The sequence below is a fragment of the Candida pseudojiufengensis genome, assembly GCF_024610245.1.
Source record: "Candida pseudojiufengensis strain CBS 10847 chromosome Unknown scaffold12, whole genome shotgun sequence".
Lineage (NCBI taxonomy): Eukaryota > Fungi > Ascomycota > Pichiomycetes > Serinales > Debaryomycetaceae > Lodderomyces > Lodderomyces pseudojiufengensis.
Window position 1 is genome coordinate 261,582 of NW_026261538.1, and position 22,550 is coordinate 284,131.

At 29.7% G+C, this 22,550-nt stretch overlaps 10 protein-coding genes across 10 annotated transcripts; 4 read left to right on the plus strand and 6 right to left on the minus strand. All coding sequences in view use genetic code 12, as the record gives it.

The window, feature by feature from the left end:
- Positions 1-60: 60 nt before the first annotated feature.
- On the plus strand, positions 61-801 carry KGF55_004700 (uncharacterized protein; the record flags this gene model as incomplete). Its single annotated transcript, XM_051759633.1, has 1 exon — positions 61-801. The coding sequence occupies one exon, from the start codon at positions 61-63 to the stop codon at positions 799-801; it is 741 nt and encodes a 246-aa protein (XP_051612660.1).
- A 213-nt stretch (positions 802-1,014) lies between these two features.
- On the plus strand, positions 1,015-2,130 carry KGF55_004701 (uncharacterized protein; the record flags this gene model as incomplete). Its single annotated transcript, XM_051759634.1, has 1 exon — positions 1,015-2,130. The coding sequence occupies one exon, from the start codon at positions 1,015-1,017 to the stop codon at positions 2,128-2,130; it is 1,116 nt and encodes a 371-aa protein (XP_051612661.1).
- Positions 2,131-2,315: 185 nt separating this feature from the next.
- MTM1 (Mtm1p) lies at positions 2,316-3,494 on the minus strand (the record flags this gene model as incomplete). The annotated part of the gene is made up of 1 exon (XM_051759635.1): positions 2,316-3,494. The coding sequence occupies one exon, from the start codon at positions 3,492-3,494 to the stop codon at positions 2,316-2,318; it is 1,179 nt and encodes a 392-aa protein (XP_051612662.1).
- A 374-nt stretch (positions 3,495-3,868) lies between these two features.
- Positions 3,869-8,194, minus strand: KOG1 (ubiquitin-binding TORC1 subunit; the record flags this gene model as incomplete). Its single annotated transcript, XM_051759636.1, has 1 exon — positions 3,869-8,194. The coding sequence occupies one exon, from the start codon at positions 8,192-8,194 to the stop codon at positions 3,869-3,871; it is 4,326 nt and encodes a 1,441-aa protein (XP_051612663.1).
- A 686-nt stretch (positions 8,195-8,880) lies between these two features.
- KGF55_004704 (uncharacterized protein) lies at positions 8,881-9,752 on the minus strand (the record flags this gene model as incomplete). The annotated part of the gene is made up of 2 exons (XM_051759637.1): positions 8,881-9,464; positions 9,548-9,752. 2 exons carry the CDS (start codon positions 9,750-9,752, stop codon positions 8,881-8,883), a joined length of 789 nt encoding a protein of 262 aa, XP_051612664.1.
- An 888-nt stretch (positions 9,753-10,640) lies between these two features.
- KGF55_004705 (uncharacterized protein) lies at positions 10,641-12,111 on the minus strand (the record flags this gene model as incomplete). Its single annotated transcript, XM_051759638.1, has 4 exons — positions 10,641-10,858; positions 10,993-11,466; positions 11,697-11,826; positions 12,091-12,111. 4 exons carry the CDS (start codon positions 12,109-12,111, stop codon positions 10,641-10,643), a joined length of 843 nt encoding a protein of 280 aa, XP_051612665.1.
- A 482-nt stretch (positions 12,112-12,593) lies between these two features.
- On the plus strand, positions 12,594-14,301 carry KGF55_004706 (uncharacterized protein; the record flags this gene model as incomplete). Its single annotated transcript, XM_051759639.1, has 2 exons — positions 12,594-12,862; positions 13,977-14,301. 2 exons carry the CDS (start codon positions 12,594-12,596, stop codon positions 14,299-14,301), a joined length of 594 nt encoding a protein of 197 aa, XP_051612666.1.
- A 1,430-nt stretch (positions 14,302-15,731) lies between these two features.
- Positions 15,732-17,534, plus strand: KGF55_004707 (uncharacterized protein; the record flags this gene model as incomplete). The annotated part of the gene is made up of 1 exon (XM_051759641.1): positions 15,732-17,534. One exon carries the CDS (start codon positions 15,732-15,734, stop codon positions 17,532-17,534), a length of 1,803 nt encoding a protein of 600 aa, XP_051612667.1.
- Positions 17,535-17,896: 362 nt separating this feature from the next.
- SPT20 (Spt20p) lies at positions 17,897-20,188 on the minus strand (the record flags this gene model as incomplete). Its single annotated transcript, XM_051759642.1, has 1 exon — positions 17,897-20,188. The coding sequence occupies one exon, from the start codon at positions 20,186-20,188 to the stop codon at positions 17,897-17,899; it is 2,292 nt and encodes a 763-aa protein (XP_051612668.1).
- A 355-nt stretch (positions 20,189-20,543) lies between these two features.
- GRS1 (glycine--tRNA ligase) lies at positions 20,544-22,508 on the minus strand (the record flags this gene model as incomplete). Its single annotated transcript, XM_051759643.1, has 1 exon — positions 20,544-22,508. One exon carries the CDS (start codon positions 22,506-22,508, stop codon positions 20,544-20,546), a length of 1,965 nt encoding a protein of 654 aa, XP_051612669.1.
- Between the last annotated feature and the right edge of the window lie 42 nt (positions 22,509-22,550).

Consider the following 22,550-nt stretch of genomic DNA (forward strand, 5'->3'; position numbering starts at 1 on the left):
AAATATATTTTAAAGTGAGAGAACGTCATTTTTCAAAGTCCAACAGAATCATCAACAACAATGTTCAGATCAATTACAACAATAGCCACTCCATTGCTTACAGCTGGAGCCATAATAACGATCAACACTAACGCAATTCATAATGACTCAAAACGTAATTTCTATGAGGATGATACAAATGTTGTACCCGTCCCAGGTACAACAATACCTGCACCAGCTTCAGAAATTGAATCATTAGGAAATAATAAATTAATAGATGGAATATCAGTACGAACTACAAAACCAACTGAGAATTTTTTTAAACAAATTAGAGAATTTACATCTCACAAATTAAATGAATTTAATCATTGGATAAATCATAATTATACAAAATATAATGAAACTGAAAGATTAGTTACTTCAACAGTTAGTGATTTACATTATAAAAAAGAAGATCTTTTACCAAATGGTATTTATGTAGTAATTGGAACATTAGCAGGTGTAATTGCAGCAAGACCAAGAGGTATAATATCTAAAATTTCATTCCCCATAATAACAGGATTATTAACATTTAAATATTTTTTACCAGTTACTTTTGATAATACTACTGATTTTGCTTGGAAATTAGAACAAAGAAATTTACCTCAAATTGCTGAAAAACAAAAAGATGCTTATCATAGTACTTTGAAATTTGCAAAATCAATTGAAAATACAACTGAAAATAGTATTAAATTAGTTGAAAATGGTGCTCAATCTTTAAAAAAATCAATTGCTGATATAACGGGGTTAAATTTAGATGAAGAAGTATCTAAAAAGAAGTAAAATTGGTTTAGATAGCATAATAGCATATAGTAAGGGAATGTTTCAAAATTTATTTGTCAATTTTTCACTATTTCAGACATTGGATTTGTTTTTTTTATTTTGGCTGCAAATTTAATACACAAAAAGTTAGCATAACATTTTCATTTCTAAATACACTTACATCAATCATCTTTTATAATCACTTCTTTCTACAATTCATCAACGGTGACTTTAATGTCAGCTGATAAGAGGCCAGCAACGGCTTTGCATCGAGTTATTGAAAAAGTAGTATCAATTTCAGGTTTTGGAGTTCCTTCAAATCCTCAACCACAACCAATTGAATCATTAACGGATGATAAAACAAATAAAATTTCAAGAATAACATCATCAACAATTCATTCAAAATTTTCAAAATTAATAAGAAGTAATAATAAATCAAGAAATTTCGAAAAGAAATTAATTAATGATATTTATTCATGGAGTGATACAATACCAAATCAAGAATGTTCACAAATAATAAAAGATTTTAATCAAATTTTTACATTACAATCATTAACTAATTTAGAATTAAATGAAAAATTAGAAAAGATTAAAATAAGTCTTAATTCAGTAAATGAAAGAGAAAAGAAACAGAAACAATTGTTAAATAATAAATTTAAAACTGAAAAAATTTTAAAAGATAATCAAACAAGATATGGTCCAAAAGCTTCTTCAACAACATTAACTAATGAAAAATTAGAAAATATAGAATGTAGTTTACAAGTTATTGAACAACAATTTTTAAGATCAATTTCAAATGATTTAAAAGAAAGTTTAATTGATTATATAATCATGTTAAATAAAACATCAAGAAAATTACAAGATTTTTCGGATGATTTAATTCAACATTTAAATAATTTGGAAGAAAGCAATGCTAATGGTGGTTCAATGATTGAAAATGAAATTGCAAGAATTTCACCAAATAAATATTCAAGATATGCAACAAATGGTAATAATAATGGATTAAAACGTAAAATTCCAAATTTTTATGATGATGAACATCATCAACAATCACAACTGAAAGATTCTGAACCTATAAAATTAAAAAATTATGATTTACCAACTCCACAATCAACTTGTGCAGAATGTAAAAAGACACCATGTATACATACTTATCAAAATCAACCTGATTCAGGTATTCAACCATTAAGACCTCAACCGCCTCAACCATTACCTTCACAACCTTTAATGGGTTCAACTATTACAAAATCTAATTCTCAATCAAGAGAACATTTTGGATTTCATGATAATCCTACAAATATTCATGAACCAATTAGAGCCCCTTCAATGTATAGTGATCATTGGAATTGAATTGAAATGAGATAAACTATTCATAAAGATGAAAGAAATCTTGCTCATTAAGTATGTCTATATAATATGTATATGTATCAAAAAATTCTATAAATAAATTACAAAATGACGATTATTCAATTAATTCTATCATCTTATGAACCTAAAAAAAAAAAACCCATACCCCAAAATTAAAACTAATTTATTTACAGTCTATTATCATTATCATTACTATTAACATTTTTAAAAATCTTTTTACCAACTTCATAAGACGATATCATTATAGCACAAGCAGGTGCTATTTTCATTACTCTTGGTCCAAATCCAGCATATAAAGCTCGTATACCTTCTCTTTTATATATGTCATATAAAAATTTAAACATATTTGGTTTTTTAACATTTGGATCTTCATTCATTGTAATTTGTAATCTTGTTTTACCTACATCAAAAGGATTTGTAAAAAATGCAGCTATTGTTCCAGATATTGAACCAGATAAAAAACTTGTTATAAATACTTTATAATCATCCGGATTACCTGTTGTTGTTGTCGTTTTTGTTGTATTATTGAAATCTGTTTTTAATATATGTGATATTTTACCTTTGAAAAATTCATATGATGACCAATATATTCCTGAAAATGGGACATCTCTCCATAATGTTATTTGTAAACCTTTAAATAAAGTTTTTATTCCATCTTTTTTCACCATTATATATGAATCTTTTAATAAATTACTTAGTACATGAGATGAATTTCTTGAATCAGTAGGTATAGATTGTAATCTTGTTTTTAATAATTCTGCAGGTGCAACAGAAGTAGCAGATATCATTCTTGCTAATGCTCCACATAATAATGGATTAAAAGGATAATTTTGAAAAGGTGAATGATCTCGTATATATTCATATCCTGTAAAATATATTATATTTGATGGAACAGCCATTAATAAAGTTAAAGAAAGTCCTCTCCATAACGTCGCTATTCCTTCATGTTTAGCCACAGTTGCAAATCCTTGAAATGTTGAAGTTATTCTACTACAATTTTCAGCACCAATTTTACAATAATTATTATGAATCCAAAATAATTCAGGTGCAACAAATTTTGAAGCATTTTTTCCAAAATGATTTGGAAAATGTAATTCACAACATGGTTCACTTTGAGGTAGTATACCTTGTTGTTGAATTCTTATTCTTATAACATCAAATGGTGTAACAACTAATGATGTAATTAAACTTCCTGAACATGCACTTATCATTCTTTGAGTTATTGATATATTTTCATCATTCAACATTTTCCCATTGATTATTGCGACACTGGATGGTGATGATGTGGGAGATGGTGATAGGTCTGGTTCATCAATGGCTCCTGCTATTTCTGATGATAATGACATAAATTTGAATGCAAAAAAATATTATATGATGTGAATTTTCTTATGTTATAAATTGTTTCGGACTTCTATTTTTTAAAGATGGGTCTACTCGAATATTGACTGATAATAATGCTATGAAAATATTTGTGAATGAAATATAAGATGAATTCCAAATATGATTAATTTACGAAAAATAGACTAAAAACTATTAAGGTAAAATTATGTGTAAAATTGGTTTGTCTTGCTCGGTATAATTTACCCGATTTTTCATAATTAAAATTGCGAGTGCGGTTAAACATTACATTAAATCTCAGACCATACAGTAAGAGTACAAAAAATTAACTAAATAAATCTTTATCTAATAACTTTTTGAATAACCTATGCATTATTTTCTTTTAATATTCTAAAACTACATCTTTACATGTATAAATATTAATATTTGAATCTTGAGTATAATTAGTAGCAAGCATCATTCTATGAGGATGAAAAGTTGTATTTGATATATAATTAATACCACGATTTAAATATTTTTCACTTAATGGATTTTTTAAACTTGTTAAATCATCTCCTGAAGTTGACCATATATTTACTGACTTTGAACCAGTTGTTAAAATTGGTGCATGTTCATGAGAATCCATACTTCTTATTTGATTAGTTTGAAAAGTTAAAAGTGGATCATTTAATCTTATATCCCATAAATTAACATAACCATCTGATGAACCACTTATTAATTCTCTAAATCCACCTCTTTGCATATGAACATTTTTAATTGATCCCAAACCAATATTATTATTTTTCCCATTATTTCCAGTATTATTTCTTGTTTGTTTCCAAAGTTTTACCATTGATTCTCTAGCGTCTAATCTTCTATCATAAACTCTAATACTACCATCATCAAAACCTGCAATAAAGATATTACCTGCAACTTGATCAGATGTTAATGAATTAATTGATGAAGATGATCTTGCAGGAACATCAGAAAGACATAATTCTCTTGGAGCATCCCATATTCTTATTACTTTAACATCACCACTAACCAATAATGAACCTCTTGATTGTTGCCATTCAGATACTAAACCTGAGGATTTAAAAGTTAATAATAAATCAGTTAATGCTCTCCAACCAGTAACTAATTCAATTTTATTATTTCTAACATCATTATCATTTTCTTCATAATATTCATGTTTTTGATTAATTCTATTACCTTCATATTTATCTTCATCATCTTCAATATCTTCATTTTGAAAATTTTTATATATTTTAATAACTCCATCAGATGAACCAGTCATCAATAATGGTAAATCATCTTCATTTAAAAATTTAATATCTGTAATTTTTGTACCAAATGGATTCCCATTTGAAAATTTTTTAACAATTTTTGATTCTTCCCAATCCCATACAGTAATATTATCTTTTTCATCACTTGCAACCAAAATTTTTTCAAATTGAGTAAATTTTATACATTTAGGTTGAGATATATTATTTAAAATTTTAATATCTTTATTCCAATCTCCTCTTAATGCCATTTCCTTTTGTGGTTGAGTTTCTTGAATTATTGCTTCATTTCTATTTCTTCTCCATAATCTTTTTATATATTCTTTTGATCCAGGTTCATCTATTTCATTTTTAGACATTTGAGGTTCTTGAAAATATTCACAACTATAATCAAAAAATCCAGAATCTGAAGGCAATGAATCATTAAAATTACGAATTTTATAAAATGCAGATTTTGGTTTATATTCTGATCCATAACTTGTTTGTATTGGACCAGAATTTAATATTCTTGTGAAATTTTTAATATCAGTTTCTTCATTAATTTGAAAACTTTTGAGTAATTTTGAAATTGATAAATTTTTAATTTTGGAAGTTATTGATTCTGTATCGGATTTATCAACTGCTCCATTTTGTGAAACAGCTCTTGTAGTTAATGATGAACCATCAATTAAAAGATTATTTTTTCTATTTATTACGGATGCACTTGAAGCTTGTCTTTTTTCAATTGGTTTACTACCAAAACTTTCAGCAATATTAATAGTAGATTTACTTAATAAATAATTTTGCATTTCTTTAACCATTGGAGCTAATTCACTTTCATTTAAATTTATCATTACATAATCAATCAATATTGAAGCTAATTGTTTAATTTCACAATGTGGATCTTCAGATAATATAAGTAATGCTTTCCAAATGGAACTGAATATTGATCCATAAGCTGGTGATTTTTTTCTAAAATCATTTAAATTATTTGGATTATCAATGAGTACAATTTCTTCTTCTAATTGATTAAATGCAACAACTAAGAAAAAATTTGGATATGCTTTGATGAATTTATTAATGAAAAAAACTAACTCTTTACGAACTATTGGAGAACCATCACCTAACAAACCTAACATGATATTAGCAAGTTTTAAATCTTGTTGTCTTAATTCATCTTTTCTTGCTTCTGATGTTAAATTTGTTGATGTAGGAGTTTGTGGGTCAGACAAAAATGTAGTCAACGCAAGTATGATTGAAGTTCTTACTTCAGGTATTGGATCATTAATTAATGAAAATAATTTATTCACATAGCCATCTTTATATGCTACCCATTTCCCATCTGAATATTTATTCCATAATTGTGAAAGTAATAAACTACACCATTGTCTTAATAAAGGATTCTCACTATTTTGTATGAATTTTAAACAATTACCAACAATTTCTGTTGAAAAACATAATCTTTGACCATTCTTGAAATCTTTTATAAATAATGTCAAGATGAAAGCACTCATTGCCTTATGATCATCATTAATTAACATTGGACCAGACCCATTTGCTGCTTGATTTGATGAATTAAGAATCAAATAAAAATAATTATAACCTTTATCTTTACATAATTCTTGTTGAGTTCCCTTATAATCTATTGCCATAATTCTTGCCCAAATAAAAATAAGTACAGGTTTTAATTCTTGTGCTGGACTTTGTAATAACTTAAGAACATAAGGAAAAATTCCAATTGATAATGATAAATAAACTCCCCATGGCCCAAGATCTAAAAACTTTGACAATAAAATTAATGCTCTTAAACGATGTACTTGTGATAATAAAACTTGTAAGACTATTGGTAATTGTTCCGGTGGTTCCTTAGTTGATGGACCTGCATATTTTAACCAAATTTCAAATGCTGTTAGTTGTTGTTCGAAAAAAGTGGAATGTTGATAATTTTGAGATGTTTGTACAGGTCCATTAGACGTTGGACCATTGGCCGTTGGTTCATTCAAGTTTGTTCCATTGGGAATAGATCCATTAGAAACATAAGAGCCATTGGTAATTAATGGTTGTGTTAAAGAAGATGGTATTGACTCTTCACTTTTCAATAATTGTGATAAAACCTGATCAATAGCTAAATCCCATGAATCCCACATTGGATGAAATTTAACAACATCTGGTAAGGGAGGATCACTTATTGGATTACAATTTAAATGTGGCATAATTCTTTTCGCTAATAAAAAATTTCGAAATAATGCTGCCACCATCAAATCTTGTCGAAACAATCTTTTGAAAATTGGTCTTGATAATGAAGTCCATGCTATTGTATCAGTTATAGCTGTAAATATCCAATTCAATTCACCTAATGGTGTTCTTCGATCTGTTAATTTCCCAGGTATTATAATATTTCCAATTTGATTTTTAGGTAATGCTTCATAATTTTTTTTTAATGAACTTTGCATTATAAACCATTTAACACTAATATCTATAGGACATGTTAAACAACAAGTAAATAAATCAGCAGGTAAATCGGGACTCATTGGTAATAATTCATTACTTTTACATGCAGCTAATTGTATACAATCCAAATATGCTGAAGTTGAAGAAGGTGCACTTGAATCATGATTTCCTTCATTATCATCATCAATTCTTTTTTGTACAAATTTTTTAAAATTATGAACTATATTTCCAGCTGAACTACAATCATAAACAAATATGACTGGAGCTCCAAGCCAAGTTTGTAAGTCATATAATGAAATTGGAATATATTGAGTATATCCTCGATTAAAAACCCAAATTTCACCACTTGAAGTTGGTTGTGGTACTCCATGTCCATTATAATGAAATAATATTCTTTCATCTTTTGCATTTCTTCTAAGAGTATTACAAAATCTTTTAACATCTTCAACACATGGATCAAGGGATTGTTTATATCTAGTACGTAATGATAAAGTTTCATATTGAGATTGTAAATTTTTCCCTATATTTTCAATTGCCTTTTTAGTATCTGTAAAAGTATTTGGATCACACCATGCTTCGAATTTTGCACAAGGATAAGTTTTCATAACATCTGGTGGATCAACACCTAAATTTAAACATAAAACAAGAACTGCACTTATAGTTTTTTGTCTTTCTTTCATTACTTTCCAATCATGAATAGGTTGATAATTTTTATAATATTTTGGACTTGTTTTCATTTCAGGAGTTAATGGATTCCCATTAGTACTATGTCTTTTATCATCAAAATATATATAAAATGTATTTGCTAGTAGATTTAAGAAATTTTCTGAATTATAATCTTCATCAAATCCATGTCTCAACTTATCATTCAATTGATAAGTCGGTCGTATGTTTCCGTTGCCATTTTCTTGTGTCAGCTGTTGTTGCTGTTGTTGTTGTTGTTGTTGCTGCTCAGAATGTAGGTGTTGGGAATGCTCGTCATGAATAGGTGGTTTTGAAATTAATGCAGTTGTCATTTATATGAATATGTTGTTTTAATTAGAAACAAACTTGCTTTATGAAATAATCGTAAAAATCATAAATGTGTTTTGTATATTATACAGTTATGAGTCAATGCTATGAATAATTGGAGTTGATATGATCAATATGTAATGATCTATTGTGAAGTATTTAACTTCAAATCTTTATCTTCCCTTAATTTTTCAACTTTAACTTATATTATTATCATTTTTCAATTTCTCGTTTTTAAAAAAGAATTGATAAAAAGTGTTGCAAAATTTATCAACCTTTTCAGCTTAGTAGAGAACATCAATAAGACTCACTCGTCATTGATGATTCAAATTAGCTGTATATGGTTCATCATTAGTGACTTCCATCAGCAATACGTGGCTTAGCATGTATTTCTTTATCAGCCCTTAATATAAGTTCATCAGCTTCAATTGCCAGAATTTACAACAGCTGTTTTCAATTTATATAGAATCATAAGACCGAAGAGAACACCTATTCTTCATAGTTTACAAATAGTTTATAACTGGATCTCGATTATAAGTCTAAAAAGTTTACTAAATAGTGTCTCAACATCATCATTGGATAATTATCTTAAGGTATTGGAGGAAAAGTCAGGTTGGAATTTTTATATTGAATTTAAGTCATCTACTCATATTATTCTCAGAAAAAGAAACTTCACTCTCCTATTTTGTTACTAGTGGCCTGTATCACATCTTGACCAAGTAAAACTTCCAGAACCCTGGTAAACCCTCCAACTAGCAACCCAGTCTTGATAAGAACCGTGATCCATGTACAATTTGTAGTAATCCGAGCAGTAGTCATTTCCTCTCAAATGTCCGACGGTATTCTCAGACCAACTACCCCCCATGTCGGTGAGTCTAAACCAGTCCTGCTTGCAAACATCAGCTCCTATGAAGTACTGGTTGAAATATTCGGAGTAAGTCTCATGACATACTGTTCCTTGTTTACAATAATCAGCTCTTTTTCCCAATTCTGAAGTTTGATTAGCGGGTAATGTATTTCCATATGTGTAAGCTCCAAATTTTTCATCATGTACAACAGTATGTAAGACCAAATTGTTTGCAGATGGGGCAACGAGTGTTATCTTGATAGCATTATTTTGACCATTATCATCTCTCCTTTGGTTGGGATTGTAATCAAAATCTACGCCATAAACTTCCAAAGCTGGAATTTGATTATAATGTTCATAAATTTGATCAAGAATATCTTCACGTGCGGATACACCTACTCCATTAGCTCCACCGTAAGCAGCTAAAGCTGCAAAAGAAGCCCACTCTGCGGCTCTGATTAGTCCAAGCAATCAGTCGGTGGTACTTGCTTGCTTTCGACCCTTTTCCCACAAATATTGACCGCATCTTTGACAGCACGAGCAGTATTGAATGTACATTTAATGAAAGCTCCCCATGCAGCAAAACTTCCGTAAGTGTTTGTATTTGCTGATACAGCATTGATCGTCGTATAACCTTCCTCTTCATCATCAGCAGCAAATGCCAAATTTGACCAAATAATCATGACCGCCATAGCGAAAAGGCTTTTTAATTGCATTGTTGTTTCTGTGGATTAATCTTGTCAATCCCAAAACATTTCAACGAGGATTTGAATACCTTTAAGTACAAAATCACAACAATTCAGAGCCTTTCGTAGCAGTGGGAGAATGAATCGAAATGATAAAAACTGAAGTTACCCCCAAATAAAATTCACAAGTAGCTATTGTTGATGAGGAGAGAGGGGTTAGAGTTTAGCGATCACGCATACCGGACATGTGGTTTATTGCCGTTGATAGTAGAACTATACCTAAAGCGGTTATGTGTGAAATTGTGAGATTGGTTAACAACAATAGAAGTTGTGAGATTGGTTAACAACAATAGAAGTTATGACTCTGGTTAATTAATAAGAGATTGGTGCCGTGGGTAAAGTTGCTATTGCTAACATATGAAAGAGTAAAGATAAGAGTAGCTAAGATCTATGAAATAAATGTAGTTGGGTTTCCCCTTTCTCAGAATATTTTTATTTTGAGAATTTAATTGGTATAATGGAAGATCCAAAATTAGAAGATGAGTTAGAGTTACATCTTGTTGCATGTCGATGTTTATATAATTTTTTGGAAGTCAATCAAGATTTTATCCACGATGCATTAAATAATAGTGCTAATTTAGCATAGATCTACTCAATCTGTCAAATTCAAAATCATGCCGTGGACTAAAACTTTTTGAGGCAAATGTTTTTTTGTTGATAAAAAAACTGTTTTGGGACGAGATTTCATATCATTTTTGCCTCATCCGTGGAGCAACTTATAGCTATTGTGATAAATTCAGCAAATATGATAAATAATTTTTTTGAGCTTTTGGATGTATTGCTTACATTCGTAGTCAAGATTACCTCGAATCAACAAATCTCTTCCTCTCTCAATACACATTCGGCTTTGTGAAATGATTATTCTGTTGTCTTGAAGCTCTCAACCGTCACCAAGGTAAATTTTTTAGATCTTACTAGCTCATAAAACACCTCATCCATAGAAGGATCGTTCAATGCATCTCTGTAAACATTTTCGGTTGTATTCAAGAGTTCAACAACTTTGGCCTGTTTCGAAAAAACATTGATTATGTATTTATTGTACAACTCTAAACCGGTCATTTCTTCATCTTCCTTCACTAGTTAAAACATATTAAATTTCTGTCCTTTTTTAACAGTTTTTTTGAAGGAGAAACTTGGACTATCGTGGAGGGAGTTTGTGGGAAGCGAATAATATTTCGCAAAGGAGTTGTATGTATATTTAGAGAGCTACACATTCTACGAGGTACTTGTTGAACTTCGAAATTGAATAAAACAGATAAAGCTTGATCGGATGTAGGAGTACTGTAGTTGTTGCTAGTGTTGTTATTGTTTTTATAATTGTTGTTGCTGTTAATATTATTGTTGTTAATGTTGTTAATGTTAATGTTATTGTTGTAGTTAATGTTATTGTTATTGTTAATGTTGTTGATATTTATGTTGATGTTGTTGTTAGTATTGTTGATGCCGCTATTGATTGGTGAATCGTTGAAGTTACATAAGCTTGTCGGTGGACAGGAGACTAAAGATGGAGAATTGTGAATGTTGCTTGGTGTTGACCTTAATGATGAGGACAGTTTTGTTGGACTATCTATTAATTCTCCATCCTCTCTTGAATTATTTCTCAAATTTGAATTAGAACCGCCGTTGTTTTCAGAAAATGTGTAGTTTGCTCGAGGATGATGATCCAAGAACGGATTATCAGCGTCTGAGTTCAATCATTGTCTTTTCAACGGTGACATGCTGATGGATTAATATTAATCGAGAATTCTGAAGTTTTTGATCGAGTCGGTATTGCTTACTATCGGTCTGATCTGTGATATTAGCCGCAGATTTTGATACCAGTGTTTATTGTGAATGAGCAAATTTAAATTGACAGACGCAACCGATCAGTTGTAGATTGACTAGTTGAAAGTTTTGAATTCAAAGTAGATTAACCAGATGTAGCCTGACCAGATGTAGATTGACCAGATGTAGATTGACCAGTTGTTGATTGACCAGATGTTAATTGACCAATTATTAATTGACCAATTATTGATTGACCAGTTGTTGATTGACTAGTTGAAGACTTTGAATTTAACGTTGATTGACCAATTGTTGATTATAATATTGATTGACCAGTTATTGATTGACCAGTTATTGATTGACCAGTTATTGATTTACCAATTGTGAGTTGACTAGCCGACAATTTCGAATTTGAAGTTGATTGACCAGTTGTTGATTGATTAGTTGAAGATCGACCAGTTGAAGATTTTGAACTTCTTGTACTTTGCCCGACGTGAAATATATTTGACTAAAAATAGATTGCAAATGACCACTTAACTGTACTTACCAAATATATCTGTAATAACATATTGACCAGTATTTGAGCTGATGTTGCAAATTTTCGAGATTGAATTAAATGCCAAATGTAAGTTGTTTTTGTTTATGAATCTTTTGATAATTGACCAAAGATGTGAGCCTAAATTTTGCCTGAAAACTCTGTTGATAATTAAGTAGATTTAATCAATTATTCAATAAATGAGATACAGATCAATTGGATTAGTATAAAATGTAGTGGTTGTCTATGATGTTGATAATTGAGAGTTTCCTTCAAAACAAAACTTGATTTTTTTTTTTCAACGACATTCACGAAAGATCAGTTAGCCAATGAGATAGTGTTGTGTATTACATGAACCAAATTTTCATGTTGTCAGTACAAACTGGTAAAGTTACAAAGTTACTCTAAATGAATATTTAATTTTGTGATTTAGACTATTTGGGTTTATTTTTTTTTCGACATTTATTTCTCTTGAGGAATGACATTTATACTTTTGCAAACTACTCAACTGAAGAATGAATGCAGAACCCACTGTTTTAGCTCCGGCTACGAGGTCGTATACTTTGGGAACATACATAGCAAGATCAATACTAATAAAAGTGATAGCAAATACCGCCAGATCGATTTTTCGAAGCTTAAATCCAACTTCCACACGTAAAGAATCATGGAATAATCGCTTAAATTCAATGGAATGGGCTTGTTATAGTGTATTGACAATTGTTGCAAACTTTTGGAATTACAAATTAATAGATGAGATTGATAATTTAATTAATTTTACTTTGATGTATGTTCATCCTAGTATTGGGTTCTTTTTGTATATTGCTTTGCTATTTGCTGTGTTTTTGGGGATTCCTTACCTATGATATGATAATTATCGGATATTTTAAAGAGATTAAGACACTGGGTAGTTGGTACCATCAGTTGACTATTATAGGATCTCAATCTGAATATTGTGTCGATTCTTTAATTTAGCGCAACGAAAGCATACATGTTCCTGCCCTAGAGTTTCCATAAAGATAAAAAAAAAAACAATTATACAAATTCAAATGTGCTAAATATCAACATTTATTACCTACTGACTAAAGATCTTCATCAACTAATTTATCACGTCCATCTTGATACATGAATTGGAATGACATTAATCCATTTCATGATAATGCAATTGACAGGATATGGTACCTGAATTTTGTGACTATTAATTGAAGTCATTTTTAAAGTTCATGGAGTAATTGAATCATTAGTTTAAATAATCTTTTGTTTTAAGTTTAACGTTTTTGACAAAAACGTTAATTCACACATACAATATATCATACGATCAAACTACAATTGCCACATTAAAACTCAAAAGAAAAAAGGGATCACGCAAAGAAAACCGTTGAGGTGATGCACTACGAAATTAAAACTATCCATTCTCAATATAAATTTGCTCGGAAGTTGAATCATAATAAGATCAAATCTTCCTCCCTTATTCATTTCCAAGAGTCAGGATAATTCTCAACCCATCAAAAAACCAATCTGAGCTTTAAAAAACATAGTTACTTTTGATTGACGAGTCGTCAAAAGCTAGTTCTCATTCCCTTTTCGAGCTATTTTGGGTAAGTTGTCAACTGTTCATTAGTAGTCTCAAAAGTTTAATCAAGCAATCAGGAGATTTATAACAAAACAAAAAATTCGAGATTCTAATTATTAAGAGATATGTATTTTAAAGTAATTGAGTATAGAGGCTGAAAGATTATCTCAAAAATATTTGAATCAAAGTTAGTATTCAATAATATATTTATGGAGCAATATCCATATTCAATTTTAAGATGATTAGAAGTTTCATGCAAAAGCAACAATCAACTGAATCCTCACTCATTACCCATCAAAAATGCCAAAATCACTTTCGACCCATCTAGAGGTATCAACTATGCTTTTAATTGCATATTCATTGGATTTGATGTGTTTAATTTTCATTCTGCTGGTAAATTCTTTGCTAAGAAAGTTTCGTTAGCTGCTATTAATGCTGATGGTATTCCCAACACCCATTTGGTTGATCACGAAAAATTATCTGCCATTAGTGAAACCTATTTATCTGAAGATTCATTTTGGTTCAAATTCAAAAACTTTTGTGTTGAGCTGGTCGAATTGGTGGGTACATCTGTTGATGAGAAATATTATTTGGTTTCCGAAGAAACTCCACTTTTGAATGTTCCTAAAGCCCTTCATAATCATCATCTTTAGTTAAATTCGACCCAATCAACAAATTTAGAGATTTGGTAGTCGATCGGAGTTTTAGAGATTTTAATCTGAAAGAGCCCATGGAAATGATAATGGAGATATTGAAATCCATCACAAGAGAAGAAAAATTTGGACATGATTAATGCTTGTGTAGAAGAGCTTGCTACTTATGACTGTTCGGCTAATGAATTACTAATAAAAAATATGCTACCTGACTATATTAATTTTTGCAAATTTCTCATTCTGTGATGTAGTCTCTGGTAGAAGATACCAAAAACTTTATCTGTCTATTTTTAACAAAGACGAAAATTCACTAATTTACACTAGTACTTATCGTTTAGTTTTAATGTTTGACTAACTAGTTTGTTACAAATCGTTAAAAATACTTGTTTCACTTCGTACTAATTTCTTGCACTAGGTGGGATTAATTTTGGTCCAATTCGCGCTAAAATAGGTCGACATCTTAGTTTTTTTATTTCGCCATACTCTAGTGCTTTTATTTTTTTCAAAGCGAGAAAAAAAGAGAGATCAGTTTGGCGTAAATTTTGAATTTTTTAGTGACAATTTTGAATCAAGATAGACATAAAAAAAAAAAAAAAAAAAAAAATTGTTAGTAGACTACGATTAGAACTATTAATAAAATGTCGATCGGGATTTAATTTTTAGAAAAAGTCAGATATTAATTGTGAAGCGCGAGACATAATCAAAATATTATTTGGTTATTAATTTACGACTTGACCGTATTGAGTCAAGTTACCAACCCGCTTTCATATTGCCATCATTTAAACTACCCAATAAGTTGGTAGCATCATATACTTTACAAATTTACTGATAAGGAATTTACTACAGTTACCGTATAAAAATTATAAATCAAATATCAACCACAATAGATCCATTATTTCATTTATTAATTAATATAACCTTTTTAAATCTTATAAATATCGGTAACTTTGAAACAATTGAAATCAAATTCAATTGATTTATAGAAACCTGATAAATGCGTTGGTTATATCTCTGTATATATCAAATCAACCCAGTGTATACTGTCTAAATTGATTTTCTACATATGTTATTTATTGTAATTGTAAGGAAAGATAAGGGATAATATTTTTATATGAAACAATAATAAAAAAATATTAAAATATTTTGATCTATTTAATATTAATTCGTCTACACGTTAAATAAATAAATTATTTATTACCACTTTCTTTTTTTTACAACACTTATTTTATAACTTTATATCATTAACAAAGTAGGCATCAATCAATCAAAGTAACCATTGTAAAGGAAATTTATCAACGTGATATATTCAAATTTTTAATTAAAGGAAAGGTTATTTGGGAATTATCGTGTTTAAAAAGTAGTTGAAGTACCACACAATTTTTTTTTGTTTTATTTACAACCAATTGCCATCCAAATAAAAATCTCAAGAAATGGTATCGAATGAAAGAGTAATTAAATTTCAAGATCAACAAGAATGTTTTATTAAAAGATCATCAAATAAACATAAAGATAGGATAGAAACAATTAATAATTTATTTTTTAAAAATAATCATTTATCTAAACAACATGGTATGATTAAATATGATAAAAAAAAAGGTTTTACAATAAAAGATACTGATTCTACTTTTGGTACAATTTTAAATGATTATGTTTTAATTCCTGGAATTGAAAATAATTTATGGAATAATGATAAATTAGGTTTAATTTTATCATTACCTTCACATCAAATTAATAAAATTTTAAAAGATGGTAAATCATATGATGAATATGCAAAAACTATACCATTAAAAAAATTTGATTATCCAAAAATTAATTTAGAATTTAAAGTTTTAATTAATGATAATGTTTTAAAATTAATTCCATTGAATGGTGAAAAATCTAATGCTTCTGATAAAGATGTTTCTACTGATTCAACATCTGATCACACTAAATCAACAACTGAAGTCATTACTATTGACGTTGAAGAAGAAGAAGAATTAGATAATAAGAATAATAAACAACAATCTTCTGATAAAACAACTTCATCAAATAAAAAGAATGACAATCAAACTAAACAAAATAGAGATGTCAGTGATGTACAAAGTCAAGATAACGCTAAAGATAGTGAAGATGAATCATTTGAAAATGATGAAGAAGCTGATCAATCAGCTTTATACATTACAAGTACTAAATCCAATAAAGAAGTTTATTCAGCAACTACTACTCCTTTTGTATTAGATACAGAAGAATTTGATCATTCAACTGAAAATGAAAAGGGTAAAAATGTAGAAAATGAACAAGATAGTTCTGGTATTGATACTCCAAGTGGAGAAGATAAAGAAATTGATGAAATTGATGATTATAATTCAGATGATGCACCAAGTGAACATAGTATTACTTATGGAAATAAAGGTTTTGAAATGGAAGATTTTTCTGAAAGTAATGGAGAAGAAGATGAACCATTATGTATAATTTGTCATCTTGAACTTTGTGAAGATTTTGATGATATGGAAACTTTGATTTGTTATGAATGTCAACATGAAGAAGATGATGAAGAAGATGAAGAAGAAAGGGAACAAGTAGAAACTAGAATGATTCTTAATCATTTACGTCATGAAGCTGTACCTAGTATTGATGAAGCTAGGGTGAATTGTACTTGTCCTGATTTTGCACCTTGTATTTGTGGTAATTATGGAAGAGGAGCATCATGTGTTGTAGAAGGTTCTGAAATAGAAGAAGTAGAAGATATTGATGATGACGAAGTTGAAGAAGATATTGAAGAAGAGGAAGCTTCTGATGCTTTACATGAATGTATTTGCGGTCTTTGTCCTGATTATAATGATCATGACAATGATGATGATGATCAATTAGATTCTGAAAATGATGACGAAGAAGAAGAAGAATTGAAAGAAAGAAACGAAACCAAGAGTCTTCCAAGAGCAAGTTTTACATATTGGCCATCAATATCAAATGAATCAAAAAGAAAACATGATGAAATTGAAAATAATGATTCAGATGATGAATTTATAAAAGAATTTGAATCAGATGATGAAATTTTAAATGAATTTGAATCAGATGATGAAAATGAACCACCAAAAAAGAAACGTAATATTGAAAAAACATCTCAATCTCAATCAAAAACAAAATCAATTTTAAAAGAAGTTGGAAAAGGTTTATTTTATGTTGGTGCTACAATCACTGCTTTAGGAATTTATGGATCACAACTTTCTTCTGATGAATTAACTAGAAGGTAATTAATTGATTTGTTTGCTGAGAGGATTCTATTTTTTTACTATTTGATTTATTGCTTTCAATTCTATTACTTTTTTATTTTGAAGTTCATTTTATTTTTACCATTTGGTAAGTGATTGAGAGTGGTTTATATAAGTTTATATTTAGGTTGGTGGTTAGGTTGTTGATTCAGTTTGCTTCTTTATTAAATTTTTTTATATTGTTAGTTTTTAACTAGTTATAGTATAGTTTTTGTTTAGTTTTATCAAATTATTATTGATCTAAAAACCAATTCCTTTAAATAAGTAAGAATTTTATTAATTAACAGAAGAAGTCATATCTAACTATATAATCTAAAAAATATATTTTCTTAAAAAATAATTCATTAAGTTTGAGCTGTTTTCTTTTTGTATGTTCTTTTCTTTTTTGGTTCAGGTTGTGGTTGTGGAGGTGGTTGCTGCTGTTGCTGTTGTTGTTGTAGATTTTGATCAATTGATGGTGGAACTTGATTATTAAATTGTTGATTTTGATGTAATTGCTGTTGTTGTTGTGGAATAGGTATATGACCGTTCGTGTTCCCGTTTTGCATCATCGGTTGTTGTTGTTGGCCATTTATACCTTGTTGTTGTTGTTGTTGTTGTTGCTGCTGCTGCTTTTGTTGTTGTAATTGCTTTTGTTTTTGTTGAAACATTTGAAATTGTTTTAACCTTTGAAAATATGTTGGAAATTTGTTCAAAAGTTGTTGTTGTAATACTTTAACTTGTTGTAATGCTTGTTGTTTATGTTGTGCTGATAATTGTTGACCATTAGGAGCAACTCCAGATTGTCCCATCATTGCTAATGCTTGCATCTTAGATTGAATTTGTTTATAAATTTGTTGTTCTTCTAAAGTTAACGAGTTTTGGAAAATTTGTTGATGTTGTTGTTGCTGCAATGTTAATTGAGGTTGTTGAGATTGTGGCCTTTGTTGGGGATGTTGTTGTTGTGTTTGCATTCCCATAGGAGTTTGTTGCATTGATTGAGGTTGCTGTTGTTGTTGTTGTTGTGGTATTGGAGCTTGACCCATATTTGGAGTTCCCATTGGTATTTGTTGTGGGGTATTGTTTTGACTCATTCTTAATTGTTGTTGAGGTAGTGGAACTCCTGGATTTGGTATCATTGGAGTAGTTTTAGATGAAGGTATTTGTGAAGTAGAAGTAGATGACATCACACCATTATTCAAAGGTAATTGAGATTCAGGTGGGAATTGAGATATTTGTTGAATTCCTGATTGAGGTGATTGAGATTGATTTGCAATTGATTTTTTAGTCTCTTTCTTACCTCGTTTATTTGGTTGAGTTTGTGAGGCGGAATTTTGCCTCTTATTACTTGGAGCTGGAGTTGATATGTTGCCATTGACGTTGTTTGGTTTTTGAGGTGGAAGTTCAGGAGCGGGTTGTGATGTCATATCATTTTGAATTGAATTAGCTTGTGCATGAATTTTGGCTTCTTGTTGGCTTTTTTCCAATTCTCTTTTCTTTCTTATTTCTTCTATTAATCTTAATCTCATGAATTGACCAGTGGCTCTAACTGGGTTTGTGGATATCGTAACAGGAGGTGGAATATTTTGAGTAGTTGTTTTATCATTCTTTTTAGATTTACCATCTGCACCAACTGAATTTTCTTTACTAGTTGGTTTTGATACAGGAACTGATTGGGCAGTAGAAGTAGTTGGCAATGTGCTGGAGTTCACTATCACTAACTTCTTATCTTGGGTTTCTTCAAATCGTTTGTTTTTATTTGACAATAAAATCATTAATTCTTCGTATTCAGATGATTTATGGAATACAAGTTCATCTTGATGTATCTTACGTGATGGAGCGTCAACAGCTTCTCTATGCAGATACACAACTTTCTCAACTTCATCACCCAGATCATCTTTCGTTACTCTAATTTCTTCAGTTTCAGTGTCTGGTCGTAAATATGCATAATCGTAAGGATTCAATTTAACCGATAAATCTAATTCTCTATTCGTTAATGTCAAAATCTCTGATTCCATTTGTAGTGAAAGTGTGTCTGTAAATTTAGTCAATGCAGAATCTGTATGGTATAATAAGTCATAATAGATTGATAATGGTGTAGGTCGTAATAATGTTCTATAAGTTCTTGGTTTCATCACCACCATAGGTTCAGAACTTTTGGGATCTTTCGTCGGTGATGGGAAATTTCTATTTACATAAGCAAAAGTCTTTATCATATTTCTGTGATCATAAACTTGTAGTATTAAACATCCATCATATGATTTAATTGCAAAATCTTTTAATAACTCACTCATTTCAACAGGTATTTCTTCTTTCAAAACATGATTCATGAAATTTTTAATCATAGGTGAATTTTTTGGTATTATTTGAGAATCTTGTGAATTATTAAACCTATAATGATTTTCGTAAATGTGTAAACTTAAAGAAGCTGGATATTTTGAATATTTACGTAGTATTTCTTCAGTAGACGAGGCAAAATGATAATTCTTGATATTTAATTTTTGTTTTAATTGTTGTGCTTGTAATTGTTGTTGTTGCTGCAATTGTTGAGGTCTTAATAATTGTTGTTTGGGTTGTGGGATATGAGCTGAAGTTGATTTGTTTGTCAATATTGGTGGGGTCGGATTTGATCCATTAACAGCTTCTGATTTAATCATATTAAACTCATTAAACACGTTGATATGATGATTTTTTAACTACTCAATTCAATAATATTCATAAGATAGATGGAATGATTGTGTACTAGATTGATTGATTACTTGATTTTGTTTAAATCTATAGGTGATTATTATTTTTCAATAAATTTCGTTTACCACTTTAGTCAAATCTAAAACCTGAATATTTTTTTTTCAAGAATTTACAAATAATATTAATTAGAAAAATCGTAAAGATTCTAATAGTAGAGAAAAGAGTGTGAGATTGTTTTACCATTGTTGATTTTGGAAGACTTGTACCTTTACTCTACGTACTTCTTTATACAGAATTATTTAAGTTCTAAAAATTTAACTTTATCTAAGCTGATTGACTTTCAAAAGGTTTTAAATTAGCAGTACCTTTATCCCAAGTTGAATCGTCATAAGTTATATTCTTAATAGCATCAACAACATCTTGGATCGATCCTCTAACTTGTTTAGTTGAATCTCTTTCTCTTAATGTGACCGAGTTATCTTTGACTGATTCAAAATCTATAGTTATTCCAAATGGTGTTCCTAACTCGTCATTTCTTGCGTATCTTTTACCAATTGATGCAGACGAATCATCTACTTTGAAAGGTATTTTTTCTTTTCTTAATATGTTTGAGACTTTTTTGACAATTGGTTGCAATTCCGAACTGTTTGATAATGGAACCAATAACACTTTGGTGGGTGCAACAATAGGTGGTAATGATAAAACTCCTCTATCTGCGTCGTCTCCTCTTGCCCAGAATTGATGTTCAAAGATGGAATACAATATACGTCCAATACCAAAAGATGGTTCAATGACATTTGGTATATACTCTCTGATATGTTCTGTTCTTTTAATTTTTTCAATCTTTATTAAATCGGAATCTAATTCTATTTCACCGTCAATTCCATCAATTTTGACCACTATTTTACCATTATCTTTCAACTCTTTTGCAAAATCTTCCAATTCACATTGAGTTCTTGAATTGAGCCATTTTTCAACAGTTCCTGCGTCTTTTCTAAATCTTGGTCCGAATTTCTTTTTAGCAATTTCAATTTCAAATTCTTCAACTACTTTCGGTTCTGGTAACGGTTGTCTTACAACTAATTTTTCACCAGTTCTAGCTGAATGAACTGATAAATCGTAGGCTGATCTATCTGCACATCCAACACACTCAATCCACCCATAAGATGTTTGTAATTCCGCATCCCAACAATCAGAAGCATAATGTGCCATTTCGTTTGACATGTGTTGTCTAAATCTTAATCTTGAAGGATCAGCCCCAATTTTAATCAAGAATAAGTAAATTCTAGCAATGAAATAACCTAAAGTTTCATTATCAACCATTCCGGAGCTGACGGCATCTCCAATAGATTTTTCAATTAATTCGGAAGATCCTGATTCTTGAACTCCCTTAGGTAAAAATCTTAATTTAATATCTTTAACATCATCAAATTTTTTATGTGATTTGTCATCTGGATCAACGAAATGTTCAATTTCAGCCATTGTAAATTCCCTGACTCTCAATAATCCAGCTCTTGGAGCTATTTCATTACGAAAAGATTTACCAATTGAGGCTGAAGCAAACGGCATTTTATCATTATTAAATTCCAATAATTTGCTAAAATTCAAAAATTGACCTTGAGCTGTTTCTGGACGTAAATATGCCTTTAAATTTCCTGATGGTCCAATTGCTGTATCAAACATCAAATTGAATTCAACAGGTGGTTCTAATTTTCCACCAGTTCCAGGATTCGTTATGTTGTATTTCGTGATCAAATCTCCTAATTGAGGTCCTGAGTATCCGTCAATTTGTGCTAATACATTTTCATATTCTTTTACTTCTTCATCAGTTAATTTAACGTTTTTAATTTCCTTAACCTTCTTTTTTCTTTTCTTTTTGTCTTCATCTTCTTCTACTTCATTAATTTTCTCCCCTCTTGCTAATTTATCTCCTTTTAATCTTGATTCTAAAACTTCTTCAACTAAATGATCTGCTCTGAATATTTCTCCACTTTTCAAATCTTTACACATCCAATCTGAGAATCTATCAACATGTCCGGAGGTCTTGAACACTTCATATGGAGTCAACATTGTTGCTTCTACCTCCAACATATCTTCTTCCAAAATGAAATGTTTTCTCCATTCATTTATGATGTTGGTTTGAAAAGCACATCCTGGAGGTCCAAAATCAAATAAACCTGCAACACCTCCATATATTTCAAATGATGGAGCATAGAAGAATCTTCTCTTCAATAATTGTTCTAATGATTCCCTTGAAAAAGGTAAATTTGTATCTTTAGTACCTGCCATAATGGAACACCTTGAAATTCCTCTAACAAATGACCTAAATAA